General features: G+C 48.8%; 1 protein-coding gene across 14 annotated transcripts in view; it reads left to right on the plus strand.

Annotated features, from left to right (window-relative positions):
• Positions 1 to 301: 301 nt before the first annotated feature.
• The window catches only part of LOC121596476 (probable nuclear hormone receptor HR38), a 104466-nt gene continuing 84449 nt past the window's right edge, over positions 302 to 20318 (plus strand). For 2 of the 14 annotated variants that reach the window (XM_041921471.1, XM_041921483.1), the window contains exons 1-3: positions 310 to 461; positions 1715 to 1811; positions 2487 to 3557. In XM_041921471.1, coding sequence (XP_041777405.1) covers positions 3071 to 3557 — 487 coding nt within the window. In that variant the 5' untranslated portion in view covers positions 310 to 461; positions 1715 to 1811; positions 2487 to 3070. The other 12 variants (XM_041921474.1, XM_041921479.1, XM_041921476.1 and 9 more) reach the window with 12 other exon arrangements.

Raw genomic sequence — 20318 nt, forward strand, 5'->3', positions numbered from 1 at the left:
CCCACAACGAAAGGCGGGCGCGAAGGTCGCTCCACGATTGAGGCTCAGCAGATTCGCGCTTGCGGAAGGTTAGGATCATGTGTGTGTGTGTGAGAATGGGCTTCGCAATAGTGAGCGCGAGAGTGCGCTCCATTGGGCATGAGAAGAGAGCGCAAAAGAGCGAACATTGCGTCGGGCTCCACGGCGTCGGGTCTTGGGGAGCGTGCTCGTGTGGAGCTGCCTGGTTGGATACCTTTTACCGTGTGTACCAGTGTACGATATACTAGCCTGCGCTGGGACAACGATATCTTCAGTCGCGTTCAAGGCGCCATATCGAGCAGAGTGTAGACTTTTGGGGAACGACTTTTTACGACGGCTCCGTTCAGTGCGGTCTGTGCGGGTACGGGATTATTTGAATTTTATGCTCCTGCTGATCGTTCGGTCTGGTGCTGAGCGTGCAATTGTGGATCGTTTTATGATAGGTGTGTGTGTGTGTAGTGTAAAATAACGTTAAATAAGATAAATTGTTTCGCAAAGCAAAGTGTATTTTCAAGATGAAATAGTGAAAAAAAACTTGTTTGAACGTTCGCTTTCCGTTCGGTTCCTCAAATAAAACAAAACAACTTCATCTGAATATGTAAACTGTGGTTGTAAAATCGTGCGACCAAAAGAATCCCATTCTCGCACCAGTGCTAGTGGATCAACCGGTTTTTGTTGGAGGTATTATTCTTGGAGCGGTTCGAGGACTCGTCCAAAAAAGGCCGGAGGATGAAAGTGAGAGTGTGGTGACGGTAGTTTTTTTTTTTGGGGTCTTTTCATCGTATCTTACTCCTGCTGTGTGTGTTATCGTGTTGTGTCCAACCGTTCAGGTGCTCAGAGAACATGCCCGTTTGGCAAATGTAACTGAAACAGACAAAACCCAGTCCGTATGTGGAAGGATTCAGGTCACCGGGACAGTCCCAGCCGCAGCATCCCCTACAGTGGGGAGTGCTTCGTGAACGAAAGCGAAAGTGAACCCTACAACCGAACGTGAGCCCACTGATAGTGAGCCGGCACCGAGTGAGAGTGAAAGTGAATGAAATTTTGGGTTCGGCTGCAACCAGTGAGCCATCCCTACGGACTGTGAGCCACCCACGGACCCGCTGCGGGTTGCCCGACAACCCGAGCTCCAGTGCTGCCAAGTGGTGGTAGTCCACACTTATTTCTCGCCCCCCATTGGCGTACGATCGGGTTTTCGGTCTGCGGCCTAGAGATAGCACTCTCGCTCTCACTCCAACCGGGAACGAAATCTGTGCTAGCGGGCCCCAGCATCTCGGTCTCGATCCGTGGGAGAGCAGCTGCATCTCCACACGGTGATCGTGCTCTCGCAGAAGAAGCGCGACGTGCGCGCGCGCTTACACACGAGAGCGGTTTTGGGTTGCGAATATTCCCCTTTCAGATCCGACACACGATCATCCTCATCGTCGATCGCGCTTCTAGTGGAGGCTCTGGGTGTGTGTGAAGGATGAACTGCGGTGGGATCGCCTGCTGTCGCTGACTTTCTCATCGTCGTAGGTGGACTGTGGATCGGATCGGTGGACGGTGCTCGTACAGAGGTTTATCAGCGCGCGCGCGCTCAGTGCATCCCGGCAAGCGAACCAGTGCGAATCGAAGATTTTCACGCGTACATGAACGTTTTGCAGTGCAGTTTCGCTTCAGCAGTGATTAATTGGTTGAATTTATTGTTCTCATTTAGGGTGTATGTTTATTGTTTTAGTAAAGGTTTGATAGAAGTGTGTGTTAAGTGCAAAGTGATTGAACGATATTTTCGAAGAAGAGCCAAAAAACATTAGGTAATATATCTAAAAATGTGCAACAATAATCACGCAAAATGAAGAACGAATCGTGGAATTGAACGAACCAAAAGGAAATCTCAATCCTGCCATCGTAGTGCTTGTGAATTGCACAGAAAGGAAAACATTGGCCTTTGTTGTTTTGGAATATATTTCCTTTAATTTGTTCTTCCCGACACCGCAAACCGTGTGTGTGCGTGTGCTTGAATGTAACGTGCCGTCCGAGCCCGTGTTTGACCACCGACCAGAATTCGTCCGTCGATTCCGGCCGCGGTCAAACCCAGCGTCACATTCGTACTGGAGGAGGAACAAGAACAGCACCGGAGGGTCCTCGAACCTTCAGCAGGTTCGTCATTGTCCGTTGCCATTGGCACGGATCTAGATGTTGTTGCTGTTGTTGCTGTTTTTGCTGCTGCTGCTGCTGTTGGTGTCCCCGCTGCTGCTGTCTATGTTGCTCCATTAGCAGCTAAATTTGCATCCTTAACCGCTTTATGAAATTCTGCATGTCAAAGCTGCAGCGTAGAAAGCTTTCTCTATGTGTGTTGTGTGTGTGTGTTTTTTTTTAATTTTTAAAGACATAAAGATTTGATGTTGTAGGAAAAAATTGACTTCAGGAGAAAAGGATCTGAATGCATTATTTTATAATTATTTTTTTAAATATTTTCCATCGCTTAGTGTTTGCTTGCGTGTAGTTCAATTCAAAGTGTGTGACAATGTTTGCGTGCCAGTGTTCGATGTGTTTGAAGTGCCGCTTTTCAGTTAAGAACCGTTCAGTTTAGTTGTTTTATCCCTGTATTATCCTCAGCTCCCATTTGCACAGAAATGTGTCTTCCGTTTAGTACAAGTTCCACCGTTTGCCTGTGTCCTTTCGTTTTTAAGACCCTTAAAGTTCAGAGGTATCTAGGCTAGAAGAATGTGATACATTTCGCTGGAAAAGATTTTTAATTGCCGTGTGTGAGTGTGTGTGTGTGTGATACCGTAGCGTTCCCAATGCGTTTGAAGTACAAACACAAACTAGTGCAGCTCGATTGACTGTTGCAAAGTGAAAAAGTACACGAGCGTTACCTCTAATTGATTGGAAATAAATGAAGACTCGTGTGCAGGCCTTTCGCCCCATCAAGCGTCCTTCCGGAAGTTGTGCGAGAAAATAGTTTCATTTCAAGCACCTGAAGCTTGCTTAAGGCCCCTTCTCTCCCCGTTCCTCCTCTATATTTAAAACCGTTCCCCAAGTTCCCGGTGCCGGTTGTAGGCGCGAGGACATGCGAACCCGGCTGGCTTCGCTGATCGTCGTGAAACAGGAGCCACTGTCGGCCACATCACCGCCCCCTCCAACACCGCACGCGTCCGCCCATCCCCTGTCCGGTGCGTCCTTTTCGTCGCCCTCCTCGTCGTCGTCGTCGTCCTCCTGCTCCTCGGCCAGCTCGTCCTCCAGCCCCCCGTCCAGCCTCTTCCGTTCGTCGCTCGTGGTCGCCGATGGCTGCGACGGGCTGCAGTGCTATGGCAGCTTCGGTCCCGCTGCCAGCGCGGTCGAACTGAAGCATCCGGGCCAGCCGAGGGTGGCCGACGGGGTGGTGGTGCTGGTGCAGCACCAGCAGCAGCAGTCCGCACCGCACGCGGACCTGGTGGCACAGTACTTTTGCGACCGCAATGGCCACGGTTACGGTGCGCACGCGAACGGTTCCGGCGGCGATCTGAACAACAATGATCCGTCCAGCGAGCAGTTTGAGTTTTTTGACGAGAAAAAGTGTATGTATTTTTTTATATGTTTGCTTCATTTTGTTTTTATGTTTGCTTTGTTCGTGTAGCTCGATTCTAATTAGGAAGAAGCGGAATATTATTTATTTATGGTATCTTATATGTTTTGGTCCATGCTTTTTTATTCAACGTTTTTCCAACGTTTTTTCCAAGAATCTGGGCTTGTTTCGTTTAAATTAATTTCTGGGTAGTTAGATTGTTTGAAATAGTTGGATGATTTTTCATATGTAAATTGTTCATTTTTAGCATGAATTTGCATGTTTCTTAAGCTTAATTTTCTATGTTTAGCCAATGTAAAACAGTTTTTTTAACAAACTGATCAAGGTTCATAGATTTGAAGGGTTTTCTATGTTCAGAATTGAAATTGATTGTGTGATTAAAGATAATCTTACGATATGAACGTGTTTTAATTGATTACAATTTCGTTCCTGTTTCAATTTTAAACGTTTGTCTAAAATAACCTAGTTCAAATAAAATTTTAAAACATCCCATCAAATAATATTATCCACTTTAATAATCTCATTGCAAAACACGATTAAAAAAAGCCACCCACTGGCACTCCACCAGATTAATTCTGACCGTGTTTGCACATCGCTTCATTCGCCGAACCCCAATCCATCATCTCCCGTGCAGCATCATGCTCAACCTTGTCAATCAAGCAGACGCATCACGGTTTGGCACGATCGTTCTTTTCCCTCGCGGGTTCTCCGTCCCGCCCCACCCGGTAGCGCAAACGATGTGTGTACGAGGGTTTCAGAGTTTTCCAAACTTTCTTCCGCCAAAAAACCTGTCAATTTAGCTTCCCGGCAGCGTGTGTGCGAGAATGTGCGCGCGGCCAATTTCTACGCGACCACTCCACGTACGCCTGGGCGGCGGCGGCGTACACCGACGCAATTAATTACACCGAACCGAAAGTGGAAATCTCCATCAGACTAGCGCCGGACACTGTGCTGGTCTGTGGGGCCGCGGTATCGGAATCTTCGGCCACGGGTCGCACGGGCGTGCCGCGCTCATGTCATCGGCTAATTTGATCCCGGGACGCCAACTGGACGCCAGAACCGTGTCAACCTTCGCTCAAATTGCGTGTAGCCGGGTTGTCAGGTTGTTGGAGATTTTGGGCGTGTGTGTTTTTTCTTCTTTCTCGTAAGAAACTGATGCTGGATGGAATTCGATCATTTCATGCGACGATTTAACGCGCACTGAATCTTTCTCGCAAAACGGGAATGAAGCAGTGAGTGCCAAATCCCGTCGGCTAGTTTCGATCGGCAACCCCGGAAGGGAAACAGGGTCTTACTGCTTCAGCACAGTTTTAAGCGCCATGAAGCTGCCAAAAATTACGCGCTGTACGGTGCTCGATCAAGCAAGAAGATTCCAATGTCGTTCTTTTTTCTATCGAGGCCTAAGCATTGGAGGAACTTGCGCGACTCGGGAGGAAAGTTTCGTTCCAAAGTGGGCTAATTAGTGGTCGCCATTGCTTGGACATGCCTACCGTGTTGCTGCCGATGTTCGCATGCTCGTGCGCCGTGTGGATTTTGATACCGAAATAACTCATCCCCATTCTTCCGCACGGCACGGTTCTGGTAAGCGTGGGCCCAATGGTTGATAAAAATGCACCACTATAATGCTCCAATCCGTACGAACGCTCAACCAACCACTCGCAGCATAATTGCAAATATCAAACATTGCGCAACCGGCGGCAGGCACCATTAACCTTACCGATTATTAATTAAAGCCCTGTATCAACCACCGAACCGAACAAATTCGGGACCGATTGTGTGTCCACAAATTGCGTCTTCCTCCGATCCCGCGAAAACACCGACGCGTTCGCGCGAACGTGCCGCGCCGTTCGTGATCATTAACGATGCACAATAAATACATCACGATGCTCCAAGAACCTAACGGAGGGATGTCTTCGAACCACTCCCGTTTTGCGATAAATATCACCCGGTCAGCGAAAAATAGCCCAAATCGAAAGTGCAACCTTATCCACCTTACCGCCTAAAAGGCCCTAAAGGTGCCCCACACACTCACACAATCGGTGTGCGTTTGTTTTGGCGCGCAGTGCGTTTGACATTTGCTGCTGAGGACTCGCCGAACTGACGTCCATCGCTGACGGACTGACAGGGTACTCGCGTGCGGACGGAATTGACCAGCAAAAAAAGGGGACAGACGAACGGAGTTCTGGTTGTCCTGTAGTGGCACGCGCATAGTGGCAGCCCGGGTAACACGCCGATAGCACTACACGCAACCGGCCGCCGCAACGATCAACACTGTCAGCAGAAGCATTATTAAGCTATTTGCTCTTTCGATACTGTTCTAAATCATTGCTGCCTAAATATCAAACCCTGGGGAGACGACCCCAAGGCGGCTGGGATCAAGCCGATTCAACCCGCCGCCGTGCCGAGTGATGTATGGACCAATCCCCATACGGTCGGTATCAAACCCCCGCTTCCACCGTGGACATTCTTATAAGATTTCTCTCGCCAAATTCCTGGCGCCTCGCATAGCTTAGCCGGTGTAAAGATCGCGATCTATGAATTATCAAACATTGGAGTTCGCGTTGGAGGTCTGCTCTGTGGGTCTTTGGGTCGCGTGGTGCTTGTTCTAGCTTTTGTTGGACGTGTTGCATGCGTCGCATCAGGGGGAATTTAAGCGCCAGGGCAGGCGGCCGAAAAAGACCACCGACCGGACCGCGGTGTATGTCAGAAGCCGTGTCATAAATGTCCAAATCGGTCCCGCACTGCACGAACTAATTGCATCGAGCGAAAGATGTATCTTGCCGGGCGCCGGCCTGATACTCCTGCCGTTGGGCTGCCACATTGCCCAAACAGGGACATAGTTCTAGCACACACAGAGACACACACACACACGCATGTTTAATTGATGTGCAAAGCTGCAAAACCGAAGCGCACGATCATGATGATTGGCGAGAAGAATCGTACCCGGCTGCCGAAGCATCGGCCGGTGCAGCACGCTGCATGATGCTGCTAATCCCTTTCGCTGGTCCAAGAGATTTTGCCACTAATTATTGCCATTAATGTCATCGAAACAATCAACGCACCCGTGTTAACATCCCGGGGGCCCGCACTGCCTGCTTTGGGGGTGATTGGGGCGCCAGTGTATCCCTGCAAAGGGGCAGAGTTTTACGTGCCCTTTTCCCGCCGTGATTGGCGCTAATGGTCAGAAAAAGGTTGCTCTAATCATGGGTGGTGCTGGGGGGGGGGGGGGGGATGCTGATTCGCCAAAGAAATATGATCGCCAGCAGAACCGTTTGACTGGTGCAATTATTTATCTCGTTTGCGGTGAGGCACGATGAAGGACCGTCCGACGACCGGTGGTTTCGGGATTAGAATGATGGCGCTGGCGCCAGGGAAGAATTTTAATCTCATTATTAAGTGGATTAAGGTGTGTTGTGGTGTGTTCGGCGCACAGCCGAAGATGAATGTGCATGGGAAAATGAAACATCCTTTTTCGGGTTTGCGACGTACAGAGGAGGCACAGAGAGATTTTATTAGCTGTTAGAGACGGTGGAGTTTTTAATTGATGGAAGTTGGAGGGTTTTGCGATGCAAGAAAAATAATTCGTTCGATCATAAACAGTTTAATGCTGCCTTGATCCTGAGCCAAACACTCTCAACTCACACCATTTCATCGCAAACAGTGCGTTGAACCTACAGTTTCACTTTCTTCCCCATTAGCGATGATAGCGCGTTTTTGCGAAGCGATCCTCGTTCTATTAAAATGATTTTCTATTATTACCAACACTTCTTTCCCTTCTGTCCAAAACAACACATTCTGCCTGTGTTCCCTGCAGATAAATAGACACGAGAGAGAGATAGAGAGAAAGAACGAGAAGGTGGCAAGATTTGCATGAACCGTGCAATATAGCACCCCGAAAAATCCATCCCAAAAGCGAGGCACTTTCCCATGCCCGACATCGCTCGACACACGCGCGATTTCTTCCTACCGGTGTGAGGATCTATCTCTCTCTGTGCGTTTGTGTGTGCAAAAAACGTGGTGCGTTGCGTACGTGCGTGTGTTTTGCACCCCGCAAACGCTCAACGCCGCGGCAATGCCTGCCCTTGCTTCCGAGCCAGCGGTTGACGCGATACGCGATGCATTCAGCGCTCGGTGCAAGTGCACACGATTCTGCACGGTGCGGCACTACCCGATACCGCGGTGCGACACACCATCACAACAACGAATGCCCACTTATTTATATCAAAGTATCATAAATCTTTGCACTTACATACTTGTTTCTTCCCCGTTTGGCGGCCGCGGCTGCTCTCGCCCGGCTTTCCTGCCAGAACCTATCACTGAGACGGCCCGGCACTCGGACGGTGTGTTGGGTCGTTGTTTTGGTTGTTAGCTCCGTTTTTCCACTACCACCATCACCTACCAACGGAGTCCGCCGGTTCGCGCGTGTTTGTTTTCTTTCTCCGCCGGAGTGCGTTTCCACCATCGCGAGCCTTTGTTGTGGCGGTGGTGTGCTGGGCGCAATGTTTTATTTTATGTTTAGCGTGTATTTATTTGTGTTTGTTTGTACCCGTCGACTTCTGTACGGTGTCGACTTTATGTATGTTGGAGCGAGTTGCTGTCGCCCCACAATTTCCCGGCCGACGGGGTGATGCCAGTCAGTGATCGTGGCTTTGACGCCTGCCGTAAGATCGAAGGTCCTGAACTCCTCGCGGACGTGAACGTGTGTGTTGGTGTCGATGCTGCAATCGCACCCAGTGCATCTGTGTAATACCACCCTTCCTCACAGTGGTCAGTGCGAGGGGAAGGTGTTGTATGGATTTGCAGCCCCAGCGTGCGAAAGCACGCCGGGAAAGTAACAAAACATGGCAGGAGAGGAACGTAATGGTCAACTGGTTGTAAAGCAGCATGTCGTGGGTCTGATCGTTACGTTGGTGGATTTTCTTACCGTCTTCCCCCGAGCAGCAGCTTCCGCAGCTAACAATGTAACCGATGATAGATAATTAGCGGAATGTTTGCCTTGCCGGTGACGAGCTGGCGAGGATTGAATGTATATTAAAAATGTGCAATTTCTTTGCCAACGGGAAATTCGTCATTAAATTCCATAAATTCGATTCGATTTAGTGTTTTTCACACTCGCTGGCGGGGAAATGTTGGCTCGTTTCGAGCTGGTATAAAAATGGTTTCCTTTCAGTGCGACTAACGAATGTTTGCTAAATTACTCATCCCATTCGCGAAACGTATCGACGTTTTGTTGGCAGCGGATCAACATGTTTGCCCGCTTGGCAGGGATAATTATGTTTCCATCCTTTTTTTGGCTCAATAAAAGAGAGAGGGAAATTCTCACCATTTGATGATTGGCTGCAATGGGCAGGATGAGATTTCGTTTACTGATTGGTTGCTAATAGATCTTTGCTTCTTGGAATGCTTTCATGTTTAGTCTCTGGGTGTCTTATTACATGCTGCCGCAAATAGGATCACATCGTTCTTGTTAACTTGAATTATTGCTATCGTTTTTATATATTCTAATAGGAATTTTAGCACGTTCATCAGAAGCAATAAATGTTTAAACTGCCTTAAGGATTGCTTCCAAAATTTAATACAATTTCCGATAGCAAACATTGTACTTGGCAAACGCAACACCGAAACATCATTACTGCTCGGGAATAAATGATTAGAATCGCATGCGATTCCTTCACGCCACATCACACCAACTCCGGCGACCGAACACACTTGCCCATTTCATACACTGTGGTGCACCGGGGAGGAAGATCACTTCTAAAAGAGTTGCTCACGCATTCCGAACCTCATCGCTAGGTTTTGTCTTCTGTCGTACCCGACATGACAGCTCGCTTAGCCAGCGCGTCGACCGACCGACCGCCACCACACAGTGATACAATTTAGCTTCACTTTCTCTTTCTCTCGTACAAGTGCTAGCAGCAACCATTGCCCCTTATCTCTCTGTCTAAACCTCATTACAATCTTCACCACGTGGTAGCACACAGCTCTTGGTGCGTTTCGCTCAGGTTTTGGGGGATCTGTTCCTTCGCACACACTCCACAGCGAAAGCCGCAAAGGGATTTCTTTGTCATGTGTTTGTGTGCGTCTGTGGCAAGAAGGGGGAAAGGTGGTGGTGGGAACGCCGTGGAGCTACGTGCAAATTTTCTCACTTTAAGCACGGCGCTCACGGCAATGTGCTGCTGCCACGCGTGCACGGCGCGATACACGCACTGTCGCCTCGTTTGACGGTGCGCACCATACTTTTGTGAATGTGGCTAATTGTGCGCGTGTTTTGTGACAAATCCCCGTTCCCTTTCCCCATACTGGGGCGAAGGCAGTTGCTCCTCCCTCCCCTTTTGCACCCAACCTAATCGGCCGCGTGATAATGCGACGCGTTCGTCAATGGCGTGTGCACCACGGCCGAAGATTTTCTCTCGGCGTTTTTCTTTACACGCGCTGATGGTGCTGAAACGATCAAATGATTATTGCTGCAACACTGCTAGCAATGGAAGGATGAATTAGTTTGTATCACAAAGCATCCGCTTCGGTAGCCTGCGTAGCAAGCGTTTTGCATTGCGTTTGCAATTCGCGCCATGCCGCAATGCGGTAGTGTGCCGGCGAGCATTTAATTACCTTCCGCGCGCTGTAATTCCCTTTTTTCTACGTGGCTGTGAGATTTTTGGGCGAATTTTGAAGGATGGCAGCACCTGAAACACTTGTCATATTTCAGTGTGCGCAATAAATTGTGTCCGGCAGCAGGGAGGGGGGGGGGGGGGGCGAGAATGGGAAGCAGTCAGTATGTCCCGCGCACCGTTATGATGCTGACAACGATCACGATGATGCTGACGATGATGATTATGCGTACGCTGATCGTATCGTAATGGTCGGGCAGGGCCGTGATGGCAGTGAAGCGCACGCAGCGCGGAAATGGACCACGACTCGGTGCACAACGCTCCGCGGTTGCAACGGGGCAAGCGCGTGTTAAGATCGCGTGTGCAAACCGGCATAATGATGATAAAATGTGAATAGAATGTATTCGATGCGAGCAAATCGGGCGTCCATCGCTCCTCCCCGTATGGCTCATTAGAAGTTTTGGATCCTTGCTGAAGGTTCGTTTTTTTCTTCTTGCACTTCCAACGGTTTCGGCGCGACCGATCGCGGTGCCAGTGCGAAAAACAACCAACCAAGCTCCCCGGGGAGTCAAAAACAGGCAGCTCGCCGTGCCACGGCCACCTCGGGTGACAGGTGGTTGGCCGGACCGGTTGGTGGTGCATGGAAAACCCCGTAACGGCTTATTATTTTTAATCATGTCCCAGACAGCTCATTTCGCCTGTGAACCGTGAGCACATATTTTCGACCGATCGGGAGCAGGAGGTACATACACACACACACACACACACCGCATGAGCGGGGATAAAAATAGGCCCATTAGGAAGTGGATGAACTGGGCGACACGAAGTGGAAGCAAAAAGGCTTAAACATCGAGGCAACCAACACCGAACGGGATTAATGTATCGATTTATAGTTGTGGTGGTAGATTTGTTTACCTAGCCAAATAAAAAACAACATAAAAATATGATCCGTCATTGCGAATCAATCACCGTGCACCCGGCCCGGACGCCTGGTCGTCCTTCGCGCTTGCACACGCAAACGCTTCTTCCGGCTGTGCACTTCTTATGCTGCTGCTTGTTCCTGCACCGAGCGACACGCGGACAAAGCGGGGTGTATTGTTTGCCCAGGGCTAGCAACTGCAGCTACTGCAGGTGCCGTGCAGGTTAGTCTGGGAGTCTTTTTTCAACCGGACGGTCGGTGCCAGTGATTGGCAGAAAAGATTGATTAATTACTGGCGAAAGATAAAATTAGACCAGACCACGGCCAGACGATCGGGCATATCATGATCAAGGGAGGGGTTAAGGTGCTTGCTTTAGAAAACCCTTCCTGCGCTCAACTCTGCAGTCCAGACGGTTGCAACGGGGATTTAATGTGTTTTCTTTTTTACTTATTGATTGTTGATTGAAACTTTTGCCTCAAGGATTAGGCCCGCTTTTCGGGGCGTTAGTCTTGTCGTCCGTTCTATCCCCCGCCAAAACTCAGTGCAAGTGCATTCCAGAGACAACAAAGCAGCAGCAAAGTGAAAGAAGAGGAAGAGGAGAAAGAAGGGGAAGCAAAACAATTTAATCTAAAGCCAGCCATGCAACACATTCGATGATCGTCTTGATTATCACCGGCTTCAGGCTGCTGGAGTGCTTTTTTATGGTTCGACATTTATCCGGCATGGTATTTGCTTTGATGATTGGCTCAAGGTCGTCATTAATTCAGGTGCTGGGTGTGTGTTGTTTTTTTTTTTACTTGCTTCTTTTCTGGTCTTAAAACATGTTTTATGGTGCATTATTAAACACCTGCAACACAGCTTAACGTTTAGCAGTTTTGGGGCGGGTTGTTTGCTTGTTGATGCGTGTCATATTGAGAGCAAATTAGTAAATGTCTCCCTGCATTTTTTTGGTGCTTAAAGAGTTACACATGGAGCTAGAAAAAAAACTTTGTTTTGCATTAGAAAATAAATGTTCCCTTGAAGAAGTATGTTTTCTGTCGCTGTTTGATTTTTTTAAATCAAATTATGAATTTGTAGCCTTAATGACTTAATGAAAAGTTGACAGAAAACATCTCCAAATGCCAATATAAAATATTTTTTTACTATGTTCTCCTTCTAAAACCTCTTTATGTTAATTTCACAATTAAACTGCACTAAAAAAAAAAAACGAAAAGAGGGATTCATTTGCTTGCGCGATCCATCCCGCTCATCCCGGCAAAAGGCTCCAGGAAAAGGTGCGTAATTCATTCACAATCACCGTGAGGTGCAAAAATCCAGAACCACTTAAGCGGCCGGCAGGCAGAACGCGCATGCATGCCAACCACCAGACCGTGCCACAATTTGCGCGCGGTCCCGTACCGCGCCCGCGATCGTTAGCCGACCGGGGACGAATCCAGCGGCGGCCGTGCATTTTCCGCGTTACGCAGGGTTGTGAATTAAAACCATCCCCCTTACCCCCTCGCTGCTACACCGCGTCTAACGACCGGGGTTGGCACCTGCAGCATAGGGCCGCCGCAGCGCTCGCTAGACAGACGCTTGTCATAAATAAATCTTATTCTCCACTTAGAGCGGCGCAGTACGGTTCATTCACGGAGCTCGCATGGAGCTCGCGGTGCGACCAGGGAAATGTGTCTGTGCAATGTGTATTCGGCGGTTTGCCTTTGCCACACACTACGTTACGGGGGAAGTGATGAGCAGTGGCAGGGCTGTTTCGATTTCGAATTCCGGCCCCGCGTCTGGGCCTGGGACCGAGCTAGGCCGAGTGGCCGCTGTCGATGCCGTTGTCGGGAAGGAACATGATCATTTACAAATTGATCTAAATGGCGCGAAACCGTCGCGCGAAAGTCTGCGTGGATGCCCTGGTGCGGTCGACTAGACGCTCGCTAGACGGAAGACGTTTCGCAACTGGAATGGAATCTCCCGGAGGTCTCGCCGGCAGCGGCCGGGTACGCGAGCTAGCGAGCGTGTAGACGAGCGAAAAATATGATTGAATGTGGCAGTGAAATGGTTGTTTATCTTGTCGCTGCCGTTGGTGTTTGGCTGCCTTCGTCTGGGCTGTGTCTGGGAGGTGGGAAAAGGGAAGACAGCAGCGGGAAACGGCAGTGCCGTACGTGGGGAGCTACGAGGTGTTGCGTTCTTCCCATTAGATTAATTAAACTAATTTAATTCTAAGCCCCACCGAGCGGATCGTCACACTTCCGGCAGCAGCCGTCATCTTCCCTTGCAGATGAGAAAGGGAAGGAACGGGGAAGGATGAGGATTGGTGGTTGCGTTCGAATATGTGCCATGTACCCGTGTGGTCGATGACGCATCGGCATGCATAATTTAATTTTCCTTTTTTTCTCTCTCTGTCCCTCGGGCAGCTAACGCTTCCCGATCGACACCGTTGCGGTGGAAAATCACGCGTGAAAAAAGCATCATTTAATTTTATACATTGTTTTCCCCCTCGTGTGTGTGAGTATCATTTTAAAATAGATGGCGAGGACTGTCAGTACAATTAACAACCGCTTTCGCAACAAAAACACATACAGAAATTTGCCGTTTATTCCGTTTGCGTACATTTTCTGACGTAATACGAAACGCTTCTGCATTGCATTGCTACAACGGGAATTGAAAACAAAAAAGGCACATCCAAACCGCAATTGGAGTAAACCCAATTTTCACTCCACACGCTGCTTCAGACCCCTCCCCCCAGCAAAGCGGAAGTCTATTTCTCATTCGTCACTGTGGGTACGCGCAAACACACGGGAGGCTCACACACGCTGCATCATGCATCGTAGCTATTTCCCGCCGTATTTTTTGTTTTTGCTTTTCACCATGGAGTGGACATAAAAATAGTGCATTCTAACCAGCGCGCGCGTCATCGTGTATGCAAAACGGTACCTGGTGCGCCTTTGCGACAATGCATCCGTTCCTGGCGGTGTTCCTGTTCTTGGGAAAAGCATGCGCTTTTTCCACGCCCCTTTTAGCGGGACGCGTTTGGGGCGAAATAGATGCAACGCACACAGACACACACACAAACACTCTAGTGGTGGTACTTGTGAGGTGTATGAAACGCTTGTTTCACAGCTTCAACCGTGGAAAGGCACGGCCGTCATTGCAACGGCGTGTGACGTCATAAAAGGGCGATATGGTGTTCGGAGTGTGTGTGTGCGATTTTCTTTTCCCACTGCAGCGCAGGATGTTAGCTGGCGTTGTTTATTTGCCGTGCTCGTATGCACGTATTTTGCAATTCATGGTCACAACCCGGTGGGAGAGAGAGAGAGAAGCAAAAAACGCCTCGACGACGCTAACCCCCTTGAGCTTGGGATGGATGTTCCTATTAGAGGGGGGTTGATTCGTGGTTTATTTCCATGGTTTATTCACCAGAGGGCAGAAAATAGAACTGCAGCAGCAGCAGCGACGGCAGCTCGTCTGGAAGCAGTGCGCTTAGTGGCGTTTGCCTCCGACGAGCCCCCGAGGCGTTGCAGGAGTAGAAGAAGACAAAAAAACATACGAGTTGAGAAAGAGTTTTTTGAAGGCACAAAAATAGCAACAATGTATTGGGTGAGTCGCATGCAGCATGCTATTGTTGTACTTAGTTGCAGCCACAGTACACGGCGTACTAAGTGTGTTGACGTGTTGGACGCTTTGGGAGAAAATGAAGGTGAGTTGCCAGTATAAGGGAAGGATCCAGGTTATGTACGCAAAAGTTGAAGCAAAATTAGTGTTCTATAACAAACAACATTGATTGATTCACACAATGAAAAGCCATCAAACGTTTTCCAACGTTTTCAATATATAACGCAGAAGGTTCTTTAGGAAGTTTAGCTCGTTTAACCGAAAAAAACATCGAGCTAAAACCTTCCCTCTTAGTTAGATTGCAGATAAGCCAGTGAAACGAAGCAGCTGGGCAGCTAAATCCTTTCCGCTCGAACAAAAAACCTCATGCACAGTAACAACTTTCTTAGGAGTAATGAATATTACCGAGCATGGTTACCTTGAAAACTCTGCCGCCCGCCCTAAGAATGGACCCACCTGGAGCTTCAACGGCATGCGAGATTTATGACGCCGTCGGTCGCGTGTTAGCGTGCCGTATGTGCCTCCACCTGCGAAGCAAAAGGCTTGACCTTGCCCTCGCGAGACCAATAAAAGTTTGCTTCACCAGTGGGAAGAAAAATCGATGCCTGCGTTTGCTACTTCAGGAAAAGCGGTCCCGCTCTAAATGCTACATTGGTGTTGTAGGAATGTTGCTTATCTTTTGCGAGAGCTTCCTCCCCACTTCACCGCTGGCATTAACGCACTCGCACACACAACCCCCAAAAAAGGGATTCAAAAAGCGGAATGGCGCCACACGACGGCTTGCGATAGCGCTATGCGCTCAGTTGCATCCAGGGCACCCGATGAACGGGTTGGTTTTGCCCAAATCGTGTGTGAAATTGTGAGCCGATTGTGTGCACACCGGGCAGTGGTACTCGTCTGCACCCAAACCCATTTCACGTACGATCGGCACTGCAAATGGGACGCACCCAGCCACCGTACGGGCGCTACGTGTGTGGTCCACAGTCCACAGGGACGGTTTGCCGAGGGTTCAGTTTTGCCCATTTGTGGCGCTTCACGGTGCAGTAGGTGCTAATGTTTTGTAAAATGAACACCGGGCGGGTATAGAAACGCGTCACATTTAATGTACGCGCGGGAAACTCTCTCCCGCAATTTGGTGACCATTTTTAGCCCACTGATTGATTGGATTAGTTTTTTTTTTTCGGGGGAAAGCGCCACAATACCGCAAACTAATAGAAAACAAATCATCTCAAACCGTGCCGGTACGCATTTGGACTGTAATTGCGATCGCATCGCACGGTACATTAATCCCTGGCGTCCTGAAATGCGTCAGCAGTGCCCAAGAACGGCGGTTCTGGATACTCATCCCGAGCACGTCCAAGACGGCAGAATTTATTTCCGTGCAACCTTGGCGGACGAGGAGGAGGAGGGGAAAAATCCTTGCCTCGCTTTCCCAATTTGTGCGCTGCGCGAGATTCAATAATAAATCAGTTACCAGCTCCGGTGTCAAATGTGTTGCGTTGCACCCTTCAAACGGAAATACACCGGGCGGTTGCGTCAGTCGCATGGCGCGTTCGATCAACCGGATAAGCACACAATCGATTGCAGAGCTAATCGGGAAGAAAATATTGGCATCTTTCTTCCCCCCCTCCCCCCCAGCTGGCTGTAATCTGTTGATGTCGGGGGTTGTGGTTTTAGGTGCGAACCGGCGGCTAGCTGACAATTCTCATTGTACCGTGAAACAAGTGTGATTGTTCGGGGTGGGAGGATACGGAGGTCCTCGAATCGTTACTACGAATCGATCCACTTTATCCACGAATCTACCACATGCTTAGCCTTTGTTGACGCAATCGATCGAAAGTGAATTTATGTCGCTTTCGTTCGCGAGAGGATGAAGCAAACTGGGCGGTGGAAATCGGGTTGGGGTTGGCATGGATGCAGGGGAGAAAAAACTGTTCCAGTCAGTCAATCCTGTACCAGCACCAACACACAGACACACTCAGTGCGCCTGTGAGCGTACCGTAGTACAGTCTGGGTCATTGGGCTGTCAGGCCGGTTGGCCGGTTCTCGGTCGGTTGTTTGCGTGAGTGACGTCACACGAATAAACACACAGAAGCTTACACCACTACAGGTGTAAGAGTTTTCTCACCGGTGGGGGTTGGAGAGTTTTCCTACCTACAATTGCCCAACCGGGTGGTAAGTACCGTCGGTCCCGTTCGCTCCAAAGCGTAACCGAAAGGGCGCCCGGAAATGTATCGTGCCGTCTCGCTCGCATACTGCCATCACCGTTGCGCCGCAGCTCCAAGGTCACACGGTAGTGAGCTGCGCGTGTATCGGTGTTTCGGCACACATACTCACACACACACACAGCGAGCAGGGCAGAGCACAAGGATAATAAAGAAGGTTTTCACCGGCGGCCGACCGCTTAGTATCACGCTGAGCACCGAACGGTGATGTAATGGTTCTGACATCACTCTGCATATCATCTCAAGCCAGCCAGCCAACCAGCCGGTCGAAGGCGCAGTAGAAGGAGGGCAGTGCAATTCTAGAAGGATTAACTGTGCTCTGGAGAAAGGCGGACGGAACCGATATCGGTTTGCAAGTTAATGTTTCGAATCGAAACGTGGCGGTAATGTGTACAGTGTGTGTTCGAGTGCACGTATCGGGGAAATTTAATTTCCTTCTTGAAATGTGTGGCAAGCAAATGTGAAGTGTGTGTGGCTGTGTGTGGACGAGAGCTTTTAATTTCCTTTAACACGCGTCTAACGCAAATCCAACCTCTCCCCCCTTTGTGATATTTGCCCTAGGCAAGCCGCGTCGAACGTGTGCAAGATTAGTTTGCTGTTAGTGTAATGGCAACCACAGGAACCCTACAGTGATATTTAAACCCAACAGTACAAAGCCACAAGTGTGTTGTGTGTGTCTGTGCAAGTAAAGTGTGAGCTTGTGAAAGGACATTTAGTTAAGTGATTTAATTTCAACCACAAAGTGGTGATTATTTGCTCGTGAAATCAACTCAACTCATCCGGTGGAAAGGAAATTGAAAGAAAAACCCCGTACTCTACCGGACCGGTATGTGGTAGCGGTTCGAAGGCGAATGGGTAAAACCGTAGCTCAAAGTTCAATCGAAGGTGCGAATGGTGGTTTTGTTTACTTACTCTACTGGTCTGGCTGTGACATTCAAATTCTTTTTCAATGGACAAACACTAAATGAACAGCTTTCATGCGAAAACCGAACCATTTTTCCGTTCACCAATCATTTGAAACGCTTTTTGCGCTCTGTGCGATGTGTGAAAATGGTGTGAGTGGAAAAGGGACGACCCGTAAAAGCTTCTCTTGCCATCCAGCTCGTACGGAGCCGCTTTTCATGACATCACTGAATGGAGCGCGTATCGATTTTTCACCCGTGGCCTTCTGTGGGGTTGAACCGTCACACACCCTTCCGCCCCCTTTCCACAAAGCTCTTTCTTTCAGGCCCTTTTTTCCTCGTCATGAATAAATAAGCTAGCGCTCGGCGCGTAGTGAACAACCCGGCCCCGGTCGTTGGAATGCAGGGGTGATGGTGATGGCTAGAAGGTGTTGAGTGTGAAGATGCGACGCTCAAAGCAGTAAAGGAAGAAGGCAGCTGTCTTTTTTGCTTACTTCTATTTAATCCACGAGTGTCCTTTGGATGGGCAGATGGTTGGGCAGAGGGTTTGGGGAGAAAGACACATCCAAGTGGGAGTGTGTTTCATTTTTATCAATGAATGTACCGGTCCACTTCCTGGCCGTTTTTTTTTTCTCTCTCTTCCCTCTTCCGGACCGAGTGACAAGATTTATCTCGTGGCTCGTGACATTATCACCGCCTGGGCCGGTTGGGCTTTTGGGAAAAAGGGTGTAAAGGTAGCGTGTAAAAAGTGAAGAGACGTCCCGGGCTGCTTTTCATACACATCCTTTTCACCCAGCAATGAGCGTGTGTGTGGGTGGGTGAATTCCATCATGGACAGATCCTTTATGAATGGGAAAATTGATTTTTCCTCTCAACGAGTGAACTATTTTCTAAGACCTTTTGTTCATAGTTTTTTCTCCCCCATCCAGTGCTGACATTAACCTTTGCTTGCTTCATTCATATGTTCAGTTTGAGTGGTGGGGTTGAGATTTTTACGGGAGAAAACTTCCCTTCAACACTTATTAAAAAAGGAAACAGCATCATTGAAACATTGAAAGGAATATTGCTGTGAAAAATAAATTAAACCAAACACCGCTCGTATATCAATTATTTTCCCTTCATGTTCGTGTTCCAGGCTATCCCCCTCTTCATCGTGCCCACACGTCGGCCAATAAATAAAACCGTTCGACACCTGTACGAATCCGTTTTCCCTTAACCATATGCATATGAAAACATTGCTACAAAGAAATTAGTTTGAGCCCCTCACCCCCACGGACGCTTTCGGGGTGAGAAACATCGGGCGGCGAACACGACAGTGCGCCTTCCCTGTGCGCTTTAGAGCTATGCGCACGGCTTTGCATTAGCATGGGCGCATGATTTAGCACCACTCGCACGTCACACCCGAGTGGAGGGTTAGTTTGGTTGCTTTCGAATGATGAAAATATTAGCTATGAAAGCAAAATGCGCTCCGGGTGGGACAGTACAAAATAAGACTCATAAAAATAGCATAATCTTTGTGTAAAGCGCGAAGGACGGTTTGTGTGTTAAGGCACGCGGTTATTTTGCAATAAAGCTTCAAAGGTGGGAATTATTGCTTTTTTCCGCGCAAAAAATCAAATCCCAGGACCAAAAAACAGAGCAATTAAGGCTGAAGAGTATGTGTGTGTGTGTTTGTCGGTGTGACCTGTATTACTCGCATCATTACACAGCCTCGGTACACATATGATGACCACCCCATTTCATTGTCACCGCGTGCCTGAATTATTATTTGCACAATATTCTCCACATAATTTATGCCTGCAGTCCCAAATTCATTGTTCTGCTTGTACACAAGTGTCTGCAATGTTGTTGTTGTTGTTGTGTGTGTTACTGGGTCCCATAAATAAATCATCCTGACAGTAAAATGATTCGCGAGCGAAAACACTCGTGACACGGTGTCACCGCTGGGAAGATGGCACTGGGCGCCTCTGCGTAAACGACGACGCAGACGACGACCACCGATCAAACGTATCAACGTTAAGAGGTTGGAAAAAAAATAAAAAAAAACCAGACAAGTACTCCCCCTTTGAACGTTACTTTTTTTCCTCTCTTCACGCAGCGAGATGAAAGGCCTGATTACGCACGCGCAATGATGAGCACGATTTCTCGCGCACTTCCACGTGTGCTTTGCTTATTACTTCATAAATCAAAGCACCGGGGGTTTCCTTTCGGATGGTAAGGGGAGGCTCTTCGGGGCGCTCGTACACAGTGTGGTGCAATCGTGGCAGTGGTTCGGTACTACGCACTGTTAAAACTTCGCACTGGTGGCGAAAGGAACGGTTCCTGTGGTACAGGAGCTGACAGGAGTTTCCTTTTTTGGAGCTGATTGAACTGAATGGCGGAGCTTCGGTGCTTTTCGTTCGAGCTTTGAATGCAATACGTGGGTTGTTTTTCGTATAAAGAAGATGCTACATGCACGCAGGTTTTGAACGAGCTATCGCTTGGCTCGCTGTTTAAAC

Source organism: Anopheles merus, chromosome 3R, assembly GCF_017562075.2.
Source record: "Anopheles merus strain MAF chromosome 3R, AmerM5.1, whole genome shotgun sequence".
Lineage (NCBI taxonomy): Eukaryota > Metazoa > Arthropoda > Insecta > Diptera > Culicidae > Anopheles > Anopheles merus.